Below are 16,322 nucleotides of genomic sequence, written 5' to 3' on the forward strand. Positions count from 1 at the left end.
ATAAATGACCCTACCATTCTCCTACGGGAAAGTGTCATAATTCCAAATGGTACACAATGATGATACAAGACTATTTCAATAAATGAAATATAGTGGACACAAGTTAATAATCATCATACCCACGTTCATGATTCACAGAAGAGAAAATATCATTGGGTAATAGAGATAATACAAAAAATGTCTTTGGTCGAAAAATAGTGAACTTGAGTTTGCATAGAAGCAGTGTTGTATAGCTCCAGACAGAAGTCTATTTGTGGTTGTGTATTGATACACTCTTTGTGCCAGGATTGTCTCTTTATCCCCTACACCTAAAGTCCCATTATTAACCCCAAATTGTTGCCACTTTTCAACAAAATTAAATTATTTCTGGGGAAGACATTTTAAGCCGTAATGCATAAAGCAGATTTACATTGCACAAAGTGTATTAGAGCGCTACATGTCATTTCAGGGGTATTTTTTGCGGGGTATTTTACAGCAGATTATTGAACGAAAAAAATAATCACATTTTTTATTTTTTATTTTTTGGGGGGTTGAGCTCCCAAACTCTCAATTTACTTTAATTTTTTATCTATTCCCGAACACCCACCCACACCCCATATATATATTTTTCTAACCCTCTAAAATTTCGATTCGTTTTTTCATTAAAAAATTCACATTAAAGAAACCCCCGAAAAAACATCCCACGATGAAAGGGTGTTTACCTTATTAGACCCCAGTGCGGTAGAGTTGAACAGCAATGTAGCCACTAAAACATGTGATTCAATGTAGTTAGAGGATTGGCATGTTACTTTGTATTTTCAGATTTCAGTTACAGTAGTGTTTTGCTTTTCAGACACGTGAAATGACCTCAGAATTACTTACCCTATTACACGGACTAAAAGTTCTTGGACTCAGAAAGGCAATCTAATACACTTAGATCATTAGTTAGGAAATAATTGGCTCTTTACACGCCCTTTATTCACACTACATAAACATACATATAACTATAGAATAATGCAACTGGTTATACACGAATATATGAACAAGAACGAACATAACAAGTATTCATCACAGTTAGGGCAGTTGTAGGACAAAGCTTCATCTCATCCACGACAACACTACCCAGTCCCAAGGCAGTCAGGCAGAGAGATGATGCATCAACTGGTCCGGTGCAGAGCATCCTCCTTCTCAGAAAGACTTCAACACTGGCGGTTCCAATTCTCTGTCCCCTCATTGGGACCTTCTCCTCTCAAGGGGGATGAATCCCTGCCCCTCATGGGTTGCACACTGCCGACGGCCGAAGGACAGACAGCAAGCATGGGAGGCAAGAGTGGAAAAATCCAGACTGTGGAAAAACCCAACTCGTCCTCCACGCTCTTATTCCCAACACCCTTTATCAATGCACCTGCACATCTCTGATTCCCCTCTCGGCTCGTCCTTGAGTGAACAATATGCAAATTATTCTACACAGTAAACTCATATACTTCATGCTAAAATATTGCAACTGCTGCAGAATTCATGTCTGCCTCCTAACTGAACTGGCAGAAATGTAGACTTTCATTGTGGTTTGGGAGTGAATGTCCAAAATGTCCGCGCACCGGCGCCATGTTATTTAGCTCATTTTCGTTCATGCACTACAAGTAGGTAGTAACATTATTAGTAGAATTCACAATGTATTGTGCGATGTACCATTTGCAGCTTTTAGAGGCACGAAGCGGGAGATCTGCACACATAGGAAAAAGGATCCTGGTAAAAGGAAGTTAATGTGGGGAGACGCAGTAATTCTGAACATTGTACATGTGAGGGTTTGACAAAGTGTCAAAATGTAAAAACATTATAGTATGTGAAGACGTGTAATCTGCAAGAGTTTTTCACTGAGTTTAAAATTCCATGTAAATTGCAGAATTTGTTGGTTTGCATGAAGCAGATTTTAGGCTGGCCTAGAAGGTGGCATGGCCGAGGTCACAATAGGGGGACGGAAGCGAGCCTCATATGACTGGCTGTGATAATATTGCAGAGGAGAGTAGGATGCAAAACCATTTGTAGATACAAGAGGCAATTTCCTTGGGCACACATAGGATCTTGCATGGCAGGGTAAAGGAAGGGTTAGTTAATAAACCACATGCTAGCCCAGGATTGTTATGGGCTCCGAAGAGATAAGCAGCTTGTGGGTTAAAGATTATGTGGTCTATGATGGCAGTTCCAAGTCAGGCTAGGTGAGGTAATGACGGAAAAATAATAACCCCAGCGGGTTTGAATTATATTGTTGTTCCAAAGGAATGATAACCCTGTACGATTACCATAGGAGTTAATGGGTTTTAGTCACATGGTTTGAATAATAATACACTTGCTTATTTCTGAGCAATATATGTATCATGTGGAAATACGACATGTCTGACGATGGAAGAAGATCACATGTCAAAAAGGGTGTACCTTATGAAAGTATCCAATGGGAATTTTAGAGTTAGGGGGATTAAGTTACTTTGTATTAGTGTTAGCGAATGAAGGGATGGAGGATGACTTTGTAACAAAATATGTGTGATTTTGTAAATTGTTTAAACTGTATATAAGCTGCTATTTTGTATTGCTCAGAGAACTGGGTTAGTTTTTCAGCTCTAATGAACTAACTAGCCCCTCCTGATCGTAAGAATGCAATAAACCTGTTTTCTGACAGAACTGCTTTTGTCGATTCATGGAACCCGTACCTTTGCATTGAAAGTGCTCAGGCATGTCCCAAAAGAGTGCAGTGTTACATTTTTTCTTTTTAATTGTTTGACCATTACCAGATGAGCCCTGTGCGATTGTTATGAGCGCATTGAACAAAATTGAGCATCTTATATACTAACCTCCTTCTGTTGATTTTTAGGTACAGGTCTGCCAGGTACTCCAGGGCAGGTAGGCGCTCACGGGCCTCCAGGGCCTAGTGGAAGATGTAATCCAGCAGACTGTCTCCCTCCTGTAACGAATGTTCAGCAACGGACTCATGGAAAGTAACTATCCTTCTGGAGGCTGCATGATGATTTCTTGACACAGCTCCTCCTCCTCCAATATGTATGCTCCAGACCTGCAGAACACTTGCCGGTGTCTTGTCTGCACCATGGACTGTGAATAGGCGTACTTGCCTGGAGGAGAAACACTGAATTTCCTGTCACTTGCAGAGCTATGGAATACTGGGATGTATATTCCTGACTGCATTCCATCTGTCATTCAGTTTTACTGCTGCAGTGATTCTGGTTTTATTTTTCACAGGGAGGGCACGAAGAGTGGTACGTTTCATTTGCGTGAATGAAGGACAGAGCAGGGATATTTTCTGCTACGGTAATATGAATTATTTTGTTTTATGCTTCTTCTGTTCCATTGGAACAACAGAGTCTTAACCCTGATGCCCCAGTTACCTGTGTAAGCATGGTATGGTGCATTTGGGACACCAGTGAAAATGTCATTCTATCCATGGAATGGATTTACGGTATCTTCAGGAATCTACGCGTGCTCTGTTTTGTGCACACATTTACATCTTGTTATATTATCTGTTAATAGAGATTAGTGTGATCTAAATTTAACGAAACGCAGACTTCAATCTAAAAATCCATGGATTCTCCTGGTTGACTTTAATGTCAGTAAAACTGTATAGAATATGGTTACACCTGATTATGCCAACTCCAGACTATAAAGGAGCCATAACTCCAGAGTGTCATACAACATGCAACTCACACGCATTGAATGAGAGAAGGCTTAATGGTTACAGCTGCGCATACAGAGTAGTATGTGCAATGCTGAGACATTGTGATCATAAGTATGGTTGTATGTTCATTGACCCATTTTTCTAAAACCGCATATACGGGTGGTGAATACACTGCACTAACAGGTGAAACGAGCTGCCAAAAGGACAGATTTTATTCTAACCTACGAGAAAGTGGAGTGATGTGGACTGCGTCGTAGCAGTGAAGCCACGCAAGGAGTTTCTCAGTGGATGAAAAAGTCAAGGAGAAGATTGTGCACTACAAAGAAAGAGAAGATTTGCAAGGAAAGTGATGAAAAGCATGACAGTTTGAATTGTTTACTTATCAAGTGTAGCATGGATCGCACAGTCACCACGCTACAAGAAAAGGACTCGGCCGAAAGGCACGATCATTTGTGCACTTGACTCTTATGTAGAAGCCGTTACTGAGTGGTTGTTCATGAACTCACAGTAGGAATTGCAGACTGCAACACCGGTAATCATGTCTGCCCCCATTGCTGAGCCCGCCCTACTGTTGTGTCGTGTTGCTGAATTTATTGTCTATCATTGACCACTTCTTTCTCCTACATTGTGGCTTCAGCTCATGGTGACCTCTGTTGACCTGTGCAATGCTTACACAGGCTCAGCTACTCTGTCCCTGCCACTTTGGAATGCAAGAAGACAATCACATTGGTGTGACAGAAGTATCTAGTGCATTATGCATCACACCGCCATTGGCAGAATTTGGGGTACATGCACACTTGTATGGATGTGAATGCACAGAGGTCCCTAATGCCTTGAGCGTTGACTGATCCCTCGCCATAGGAAGAGCTAATATGGTAGCTCCACACAATACCACGTACATGTCTTTGTGGCCATCCCACGATTGAGAGATTTCCAGAGTTGATCACCATTGGAGTGTGTGGGTGAGTTTTTGTGTGTGTTTGTGTGTATGTTTCTATTGTAACATTGTGATCATTGAGCTAGTAAAGTACTTGGGTGTCTTGCTGTTCTTGATGGGTGTCCTTGGTGCATGTGTGAGAGAAGGTGTTGCTCTCCTCTTCGGTACTGGGCCGGGCAATTTTCATAAAGGGCGGGACTCTAAACTCTATTGGGGCCCTCCATGAGTGCTACGGTGCTGTACTTTGAACCCCTCCGTAATTGGGTATGGCCGAAGAGGGACATCAAACTCACACCTTAGTGTGGCTCGTTCTTCCACTGTATGAATGCACTCTAGCACATGGACAGCATTCACTGACACTCCAGAAATGTAGTCTTAAGCACAATCATAGTTACTAGTGCAATTGGATGAGTTGACAACATATAGAAGAAACTCAATAGTATAGCTATATAGTGAAAAGAGCATTAACCTGCCTCTGAATGCGGAGGCAGATGCCCAATAAGCTAGTGAAGGTACAGCTGACTCAAAATATAACTGATTACGCATGCAGAGAACATTAGGAGGTTCATCTTTTTTAAATAAATTGGAATATTTACATGTTTAGATGTGACTATGGAATTATAGACTATGGAGTGATTTTCTTTCAGAATTTAACTTTGGTCAGGTAGATAACAAGACTGCTTACATTGTCGAGCCTTTGAATGATGCATTATGTGTGTTAAACTTTGAAAGTATATATTTTTTAAATATCACTTTAATGTGATCATAATGTTTACTGCCAGTTGGTGCTTTGCATGTTCTAGAATACTTTTTCATACAGCACAACATGCATACGATTGCGACGTTCCTATACTTATGTTTTGGCCTTTGTGTTCATCTGAACAGCAACTCTAATAGCCTGACTGTTGCCTAGAAAGGATGGCTTAAGCTGTATTTGCCACAGGGAGGCAGTTTTATATATCCCGCGCTACCATTTGCATATTTCTGTAGGTAATTACTTATTCAACTTAGTGATAGATCTATGTATAACGGACGGGTTGCACCATCATTAGTAATCTAGGTGTCTGTGTGTTCAACAGAGTGTTACACTCTGCCTGGTTCCTCTGGATTTCAGATTTATGACACTGTGGACTGGTAAAATAGTCAATTTCCGATTCATTCAAAGTATGTCTGGGTGGTCACATGCAGACATAGAATTTGTTTCTCGGGGCGGTGTAGGCATGATTTGCACATAAATGCACACCTCTCCGAATCGCAGCCCTCATATTCAGACCTGACTGATTGCTTGCAGCGGCACTTATTTTCCCGCTGTAGTCATGTGCGTGGTAGAGGATTAAGGGCATCAACTATAGTAAGTTCTTCATTCAAACATGTAATGCTGTGTGTGCCCGGATGCATGCAATGCATTGCAATGCAAATGGATATACACACATGATGGAAGACCGTCAGTGAATGCTTCATGAGGCAGGGAGGGGAGGGATGTCTAGCTCTTCCCCTGTTGGTAACATACAAATAAACCTGTCAGGTCTTTCATTTGCAGAGTTAATGCAGTGCTCAGTTCGATCCCATTTACATGCATACAATGAATGTATTGATATGTATTTCATACATAACATTAAACATCTCCTTCTAGCGGTGACATCAGGCGAAGCTACTACATCGGACAAACATACATCTGGCCTTTTATTATATTGTTAGATAATGTTACCCAGGTGGCATCAGGATGACTGTGAAAAGATCAGATTCACAAACTAGAAGGGTGCGCTTCTGCCTGTGCAAGATCTAAGGAGAGCTCACATCCACTAGCTGCATTAGTGCTTGTTCCTATTTTGGGTGGGGAAGGCCGCCAGTCCATACCTTCCAAAAATTATCTATGGCTGCAAATACCTGCATGCTGAGAAACACATATGCATGCGACAAAATTGAACGGAATGCAATGGCCTGCTTTCCATAGCATGACCGACTAAGGAATTTGTCTTATAACCAAAATCCAGACCCCGGTATCAGTCGTGGATAAAATGTGACCCGTACCCATGCTTATTGTGCTATGGCACACGGATTAAGTTATGCGTGTTATACACAAGCATCAATATTTCACAAATTGGTACTGGCTGTCAACACGTATTCTCTGGGACTGTGGTTTCAAAAAGCCAATTCTGTATCACACAGAGTGGCTAAAAATTGCCCCATAAGCCCAGGCCTCTTCCAACAAGCACTCAGGTCAGATGTTCCCGAATTTGTTCACCACAACTGAACAAGGAAGCACAACCGGTGTTGGAAGTTGACCAAAAACACATTAAAAGTCATAAGAATGTGCTCCATCTTGAGGGCACAGTGGCTATTCTGAAAATCTCTCGACGCCACTTTGTTTCATGATGATGTAGACCCAGGAGAAAAGGAAACCTTGATCACACAGTTTCAGGATTCAATAGCACGGAAACCTAACTGAAATGTTTCACAAGGCCTAAAATATTCTTGGTTCAGTGAAGTTGATCAAACAATTTCAAAAGTTCATCCTGCATACATGAAGGATTGTGACAATATTTCTAAAACGTTTAGAAGCATTAGCGCACATGTGATCAAAATTGATACATACTTTTCAAATTAGAGTGGGATCCCCCTGCCAGGGATATACATGATCCTCAACTCTTCCTCGACTCTACCTACCTGGTGACCATTGCAATGCCAGCAATCATCTAGTATGACAAAGGCTTTGTGTCACTCATTTGGAAAGGGGTCGACATGTAATCCTCTGTGCAAGCAATATCTTCTTACTGCCAAATCTGAGACCTACCAGAAGTGAACCCCAGTGTAACATTTGCAGTGCAAAAAGACTAGGAGGTTTACATATTGGGTGACCCCTTTGCTGTCTCCTTCATGTGCTAAATCCACTTAGTCGCATGGTGTGGATCAGTTGATATTTGTAGTGTTTCATTTTTGTATAGACAGCTTCTTTTTTTTATAGTTATTTCCACACATGGTTAGTTTTCTGTGCCCTAGTCAAGAAATATAAACAAAGATGATAGAGAATAATCAATGACTTTCCAGAATACCAAGTCTAATTTAGTGCCTAAATTCAAGGCGCTCCATCGATTCTCTGTTACATAGGTATCATCTTATTTCTATTGTGAGCATGAGATGATTACACGTTGCACACATGTGACTCATGTGGTAGCAATGTTGGCTAGTGTTGATGATGATGTGTTCATCATCAAAGTATTGTTTGTTTGGTTGATTTTCGTTTTCTTCAAAGTAGTCAATTTCCAATACTCAGGCACAAAGGAATATGAATTTTTGTCCATTAGCGACACCAACATAGTTTGTGTATTTTGTTAAGTATTTTATAAAGCATGCACTTTCAGTACAGCATAGACACAACTCTAGTATAAAGACCGGTCACACCTGCTCTCCAGGGCCTGTTGTTATCAGTTTCACATTTTTATAGTTCAACAAAGCCTGAACTGGGGCTCTATGTTTACAACAAAGAATAGAAAGTGTGGCCCTTCACTTTGATCCCTGATGCTCCACCACTTGTTTAGGGGCTCCAAGAGTGCCGAGTCTGTGGCCTTATTATCTTGATACACCTATTTCTGTTTTAAAATTCCATATACATGTTTGAAACCTCTCAGAGAAAGTACTTTGATTTCCATGTCTTCCAACCACCACTGCAAACATGCCCCCTTATTTAACATTTTAATGTTGATTCTTTGACCCTGGAGGGTGGAAGCAGTAGACATGGCACTTTTCTCATAGCTTTATTTGCTTTATTTTCATGGTAAGCCCTATTTGCCAATGTTTTCTATAATGGTGGGTTCCTTTGTATTTGTCATTGTTCATCATGCGTGAAACTTTTTTCTTATCTGTTTTTTTTTGTTGATTGTGTAGCTCCAACCTTTTTTATTACTATGTTTGTTTGGTGCCTATTAAGTGGGCCCTATTTTTGATTTTTGCTAGACTGTTTTTTAAACTTTTTTGGAATTTCCTTTTTGGCAAACATTTTTCTTACTGCTTTACTCAGATGTGTGGCTGGTAAGTCATAGAAGTTCTTGATTGTTTTGTATTTCCCTTTACATTACGAGGGGTGCATTTTATTTTCATCTTTCACTCGCGGTGAGCTGGAAACATTTTGGGGGCTCAGTAAGAAAGGCAGGATCAGAGACCTGCAAGAGCCTGTTTCTGTTAGAGAGGAGAACAGCAACATTTCTTCCTGACATAAATGCATTTCTCATGGTATCGCTGTGTGATAGATCGCTGGACCACTCCTCCCACCCCATCGCATTTGCTCTCCCCCAAATCACAGATTTCTTTTGGGGCCTAACACACAGAAGTGATGATGTGCAGAGTTTCATCAGATACACATCTCCTTTTATATAGGTGAAAGAGAGACACACTGTAGGGCCCTCTTGCGTGGATTACAGTTAGACAACAGACCACAGTTTATTGAAGGATGACAGTTGCAAATGATTGGATTGTGGCTGATTTTGACAGTAGCTGCCTTTTTGTATCTGTCGGATAAGGTTTGCTGCTGGACCAATGAAAGAAAGGACTTTGACATTTTTTTGTATGCCCTCACCTGTACAAGAATATTTTATTATTTATGTTTGACATTAAAACATGATTTTTATTAAAGTGCTTCATACTGGGCACACTGCAAAACCGAAAAGTGATGGATGGGATGTTTTGCATAAATTATAAATACTGCCATTGATATTGGAAAGGTTATAAACCATTGTGTTACAGCTTGCCATGCCATTGAAGAAGGGGAAAGCTTATATGTAAATCACACTTTGGTCCAGCCAAAAAGGGACAGTCCAGCCCGCACATCACTTCTGTACAAAACTAGAAGCAACCGTCAACATGTCTCAGCCACATGTCCAGGGACGTCATTTAGTTTTTTTTTTTGGTATTGCAACCTTCTGGACTGTGACCAGCACCATGTGGCTCTTTACTTCTGGAGTGGCTGGCTTTCTTGTTCAGAACAGAAATGCCACAAGTCTAACACTTTCAGCACTGACCCTAAATAAGAAAGAATAGGAATACCAAATAATGTGACTTTCTGGAATTCTAGACAATAATTACTAGACTCATTAAAGGTTTATTTCAGGCACACTTCAGGGGGTGAATCACTGATTTGGTCTGTTCTTAAATGCCTCAACTCAGCCTTTCATCCTTCTGAGGTCGATAAATGAGTACCAACACAGGTTGGGTGATATTGGGTGTATATTTTTTCTATATAAAGCGCTTAAGCGTAAGTACTATATAATAACACATCATTATCATTTGGTCATGGACATCTGCTTGAATTCACAGTAATTTGGTAATATGGGCCTACGCACACTGATCTTAATGATACATATGGCGACCAATCTTGTATGAAATGTACATCACATTATAGTGATATTGTAACCATATTTTTGTAGTGTACAATGCTATGTGATGCCACTTCCTGTTTTGTTAATGGGTGAAAGATCGTGTTCCATCACTTCCCGCAATATCCCTCCGGGGTGGGTCAAATGACATCACTTCCTGTGATGTCATCAGGGGGTCAAGGGTCATGTGATGTCACTTCCGATACCCCTGGTATTTTGGTGAAATGATGTCCCTGCACATGTCGCATGCAAAAATGAAGTGTGGCTTTGTTCTCTAGGCACAGAAAGCTTGGAACCCACATGTGGGCACACCAGTCCCACATAATGTGACTAATGCAAAAATGAAGAGTGATTGATGGAGGGTGTTATATGAGAGTAAACACGGCATCCACTAACTATGCTGCAGAGTGTGCACAGTGCACATAAAGGGAGTGTAGACTCACAAAGGATACAATGACCACATTTCCATGAGTATGCTGTCTGGTTTTATGGATGTGAGCTAGTTCACTTAACATCATGGAGGTATGTATTTTCTTTTTATTTGACTTAATAGACTATTAAAAACCCCACCAACCCTAGCTTCTTCCCTTCAAATACCAGTCATAAAACAATACAATCTGCTGTAGTATGTGCTCATGACAAAGGGTAGTATGTGCTCATGACAAAGGGATGTTGGTTACGTGTGAGGATACTTGGAGTCATGAAAACATTGTTTCTGTATCGATAACCGTTACAAATGTAGAGCTAGACCCCATACCTATATCCACCCACCCAAAGGAAGGTCATGGCCCAATCAGTGTGTCTGCCCACCATCCTGCTGATGGCCTCGGCCCCACATTTAGAATCCAGTTGTACTGCACGGGCGGGCAACAGTTTCTTAAATGTGTAACACTTTCACACATGGGAAAATGTACACCTGGAACTGATGGCCACCTGACTTCAGATGCAGATTCTGGTTGATTGGTTCTTGTCTATTTGGCCATCTACAGAAAATAATTCTAGCGGAAAGCACTCCTCGCCTGTTTTAGGACTAATCTAGTTATAGTACTGTCATTATTCAGGGCAAGTGCTTGATAGTGTGTTATTTTTATGTTGACACATTGGTTTGTGTACGCTAACAGTGCATCAAAGATATTGTTGGAGAGCAGTTTGTGTTCCAGTTAGGGCACATGTATATTTGCTGTCGGTATCATGACTGGGTAATGATTTACAATCTGTAGGCAGTTTTCTGAGGGATGCTCTGATGGAATGGGCATGGGCAAATGGGTAGCTGCAAAAGGTGTGCCTCGCATGATAGCTCCGTTGATTGCCATACCACCCCTTGTATAACCAATGGTTGCTATTTCTTAGCTGTGTAGATGTAAAGAATGCATTTTGTACATATTGTTCGAAGGAGTGCATTACAGTTATATTCAAGATACGTATGTAAATGTAACTTTTGTCAAAGAATACGTTGAAATGATTTCATGGCATATTTTACAACTGTACCTCATTTGCAAAACATGTGATTGCCATTGATTTCAGTGCAACTCATACAGGGTATTTAATAAACATGTCTTTTGTTTTATTTGATGTTCTCTCATTTTATTGCATTGTAATTTATTATAGGTTAAGTTAACTATGTTTTTTAGTGAAGATCACTGAAAGATGATGTGTGTTATGTGCCGTTGTGCAAGCATCAGAATGCAATGCCTACCAGAAATAAGAACAGTGGCTTTGTTGTTTATCCAGCATAGGACTCCCTTTTCTCTTACTTTGTGTGATGGGGCACCCGCCACGTTACTTTGTTTGACGGGGCACCCGCCACAAATAACCACTCTGACTCTGGATGTAAGTCCAATGGGTGTTTATTGAACTTAAACAGACAACCTGATTAATGGATTCAGGTGTTTCTGGGATCTTACGGGACTTGGGATGTTGGCGCCAGGGCCGTCCCTCTCTAACTTGCCTTCCCCACCCTTTGCCTCCTCTCTAGCCCAGGTGTCCGTGACAGTATGTTGGTAGCTATCCCCAGTGAGCCCTATCTGTCTTTTCTCTCTAGGGCTAATGATGTTCTCCCTAACAAGATGGCTACCTGACTCCCTAGCTGCCTTCTAGCTTTCCGTTACCTAACCTATCTGGTGTTATTCGGAAGCTATGGATGGTGCCTCCTTCCACCTCACCCTCCCTACCCCTCAGGCTAAGCCACCCCCATTACTGCCACCCACCTTCTCGGTCATCCGACCCATGAAGCGCGTGTCAGTTGAGGCTTTCTCCACCATCTTCTCACCTCCTCCTCCCCCTTTGGCTGACTCTCACCCAGACACAGCCCTCTCCACGCTCCACTCTGCTATATCTGATACTCTTGATATCCTTGCCCCTGTCACGAGAATCCGCCTGAAGCCCAAGGCCAAGTGTAACTCATGGTATGACTCGGACCTCGTCGCCCTAAAACGCAAGTGCAGGGTGGCCGAGAGGAAATGGCGTGCTTCATGTACATCCTCTGACAAACTGGCCTGCCGCCTGCTCCAAAAGCAATACCGGCTCTCCCTCCAAACCAAGAAGAGAGCTCATATCGAAGCCTGCGTCTCTGCGGCATCTAACAACTCAGCTGAACTCTTTAAAATCTGCAAGGACTGGCCAATCCTGCTTCAGACTCTACCTCTCCTGTCCCTTCCCAGGCCCTCTGCACGGCACTGGCTTCTCATTCTACTCTAAAACTCAGGATATTCTGTCCTCACTCTCCTCCTATCCCCTCCATCCCTCTACTCCCTGCTCTTCCTCTAGCCCTTCTGCAGCCACCTCTCATCCCTCCTTCTCTGCCTTTCCCCTGTTCTTTGCAGACAAGGTTTCTAGACAAGTCCAAGCTATGAAAATATTGTCTAAACAGGTTCACTCCTGTTCCTCCAAAACTATCAAGGACCACATCGACTCCCTGGCTCCTGCCCTGGCTGATTTCTGCAATCACTCCTTCACCACTCGAGTCTTCCCATCCCCCCTGAAGCACTCCCTTGTGCACCCTCTTCTTAAGAAACCCTCTGCCGTCCCCTCCTGCCTGGCTAACTATCGCCCAAACTCCATCACTCCCTTCCTGGGCAAGCTCCTGAAGAAACTGACCATCTCCCAGCTTAATATCCACACTGAAGCTGTTGGTTGTCTTCATGATCATCAGTCTGGCTTCAGAGCTGCCAGAAGCACGGAAACTGTTCTCCTGAACATCCGTGAAGACCTGCACTCCAACCTTGACGCTAACACCCCCTGCGTCCTCATCCTGCTTGGTCTCCCTTCTGCCTTTGACACTGTCAACCATGCCATCCTGCTCAACCATCTCTGTGATAACCTGGGTATCACTGGTCTGGCTCTGGCGTGGCTGACTTCTTTCCTCTCTGACCGGCCCTCTCAGGTCCAACTTGGGTCCTTCCTCTCTACTATCTTTTTCTCTACCTGTGCTGTCCCCCAGGGGTCTAACCTCTCACCCTGGTTGTTCAACCAATACCTGGCACTACTTGCCCATCGCATCGCCGCTCTCTGCCCCAACTTTCAGTGCTATGCGGATGGCACCTAGCTAATTTTCAGGCTACCCTCGGCCTCCTCCTCTCCTTCCCTTTTCTCTGACAGTCTGTCTGCTATCCAGGAATGGTGTGCCACCAATGACCTCTGCCTTAATGCCAGTAAGATGGAGATTCTCCTCATCGGCACACCGGCTCCCCCCTTTACTGCAGGTCTCTGGCCGGCCTCTCTTGGCCCTCTTCCTGCTCCCACCTGCAAGGCAAAAAACCTTGGTGTCATCTGCGACTCCACACTCTCCTTCTCCCCTTACATCTCTGATGTCACTAAGAAGTCACACTACCAGCTCCACCTCCTCAGAAGTATTCTTCCTTTCCTCTCCTTCCCCCAGAAGCTCACTGTCTCCAGAGCTCTGGTTCTCTCTATGCTGGACTACTGCAACAGCCTCTTTCTAAATCTGCCTGCTTCTACTCTCCGCCCTCTGAAACTTGTCCAGAACAGGACTGCAAGACTTGTCCTTGGCCTCAAACTCAGGGATCGTATCTCTCCAGGACTGAAATCTCTGCACTGGCTCCCAGTGGCTGTGAGGATTAAGTTCAAAACCCTCTGCATCGTCCACAAGGCCTTGTGGGGCCTCAATACCTTCAACTCTCTCTCCCTAAATATCTTCCTTCTCGTGCTCTCCGCTCATCTGCCTACAACTCCCTCAGGGTCAGTCGCTTCTCCAAGCAACGAGTTGGCAGTAGATCTCTTTCTTTGGTTGGTACCTCCCTCTGGAACAGCATCCCTGTCTCCCTTAAACTTGAGGAGAACCATCTCCGGTTCCGGAAGCGCCTCAAAACCTTTCTCTTTGCCTCTGCTTTTTCTCCTCCTCTCCTCTGCTGACCTCTTCTCTGTAACCAGAACTGCACTGGCCACCTTGTCACCCTCTGATCTCGGGCCCAGGTCCGACCCGTGTTATAGCCAGCGTCACACACCTGCACTGCCCACTTGGAAACCCCCATACTTGGGGACTGTTTCTGTATCGCTACCGTCCCCCCTACCAGCCCTTGACACCTGATGTCTGCACTTACCCTTGCTCTTGCCACAAGCTGGCTGTTACTTACTTATTCTTATCTTTTCTCATGTACTGCACTGTCCCTGCCCCTCTCTCACACACTTGCGCGGTCCGAATGACACCTGGTCTACTAGGATTGTTGTCTTTCCTCCCTTTCTTCCCCTCCCTTGCCTCATTGCACCTTGAAACACATGTGTTAGGCGTGTTATAAATGCCATATCATATCATCATACCACCTATTCACCAAACATGCACAAGCTTGCCCGTCCTTCACCTATGCTGTGTCCTGATGTTATTCTCCTCCCATTCGTCTGCTGTCCCTCGATTCTCACACTCTGCCTTCCTACCTCCACCCTTTGATCATACCTCTCTTTTTCTTAATTCTTCCACTCACTACTGCCTTTTTGGGGTTTTCCTCTCCTCTCTTATTCCTCCTATGCTGCCTCCTTCCCACCACTTCTCTGCTACTACTACCATCTTCCTGCTCCTACTCCAAAACTAATTCTCACCACTACACCTCTCCACCACCACCTTTTAGTACTACTACCCCCCCCCCCCTAACAGGGTCGAGATCATGCCCCTGCCACATTAGTCACATTGGATTGCACAGGTCAGGAATTGTTTCCCAGACTTTGGTTACCACATGGGTCATAATAGTGGGCCACTCGTCATGAAAGAAAAAGAAAGTATGCCTGGGCTTACCCTTACGCGTATTCAGCCTGCCTTGTGTACAGTTGATACAGTCAGCCTACTTGATTGACATATTTCTACAGAAACACATGCGGATCAGTGTCATCTCATAATGGGCTAATCAAGGCTTCTTTAGGCACTGGATCGCATGTTTTGGAAATGTGATGACCCTGTAGGACCGCCCCATAGAATCTTAATTATAAACCTCCCGCCCACCCCCCTCGTGTGCTCCTGCCTGTTGCCCTGCTCATGTAAAAGCAAAGAGAGCACTTCTTATGAAAGAAGGACACCCATGCAAATAACACATCATTTCCATACCACTATAAAAGTCACAAATCATTTCAATAACTTGTGAGTACTCAAAAATGGATGCGCTGAACATTCTAAAGAAAGTACTAAAATAATGGATTATTTACAATACAATAAATACAATTCTAATTTCCGCACACATGCATTTTGTTTACAATACCGATAACCATTCATTAATTTGTTTTGTAAAAACGATGCCGATCTCAAACCAAACCAACACGTAGTTCACAGGAACCCCAGTAATTCACAAAAACAAACAAAAGCTGGGGCAGCTTCATCGGGGCATCAGTGGCAAACCATTTGAAAGAAGGCAGTCAACACAAATCTGCCTATTTCAATGTATTAATATGCTCACAGTTTATATGCTTTGTATATACAACATAAGAACAATGTTTAAAATACATAAATTACATACATAAAATACATAAAATACATAATTATACACATAAAACATGACCCTTAAAATTTCAAATCTATTTCCATAGACTTATGCCCAGGCCAATGAGCCAGTTTAGTTCAAATATTGATTAGAAACAATATTCCTTTATGATTCGTAAAGTGCAAATATCTATACACATTTCAGGTAAAATTTGACCATAAAATAGATAAAGTTCTGATCGTTCCCATCCATGAACAATTGCCCAAGAGTTAAAACAGTGTTTATATTATTTCAACATTTGATCTCTAATATGATTCAGACTTTCACATCTTGTTATGTTATGTTATTTGAATTTATAAAGCGCGTTGTCACCAAAGGTATCTTGGCGCTGAGGAGAAAAGATGAGGATGAACAGCAGTACATCCACAGAGATT

The 16,322-nt window shown here is 42.8% G+C and overlaps 1 protein-coding gene across 2 annotated transcripts in view; it reads left to right on the plus strand.

Moving 5' to 3' along the window:
* COL19A1 (collagen type XIX alpha 1 chain) overlaps positions 1 to 11,534 on the plus strand; it is a 2,241,461-nt gene extending 2,229,927 nt beyond the window's left edge. For both annotated transcript variants that reach the window (XM_069606203.1, XM_069606204.1), the window contains exon 53: positions 2,846 to 11,534. In XM_069606203.1, coding sequence (XP_069462304.1) covers positions 2,846 to 2,973 — 128 coding nt within the window. In that variant the 3' untranslated portion in view covers positions 2,974 to 11,534. The remainder of the gene's footprint in view (positions 1 to 2,845) is intronic.
* The last annotated feature ends 4,788 nt before the right edge of the window (positions 11,535 to 16,322 follow it).

Source organism: Ambystoma mexicanum, chromosome 4p, assembly GCF_040938575.1.
Source record: "Ambystoma mexicanum isolate Mex_15411 chromosome 4p, UKY_AmexF1_1, whole genome shotgun sequence".
Taxonomy (NCBI): domain Eukaryota; kingdom Metazoa; phylum Chordata; class Amphibia; order Caudata; family Ambystomatidae; genus Ambystoma; species Ambystoma mexicanum.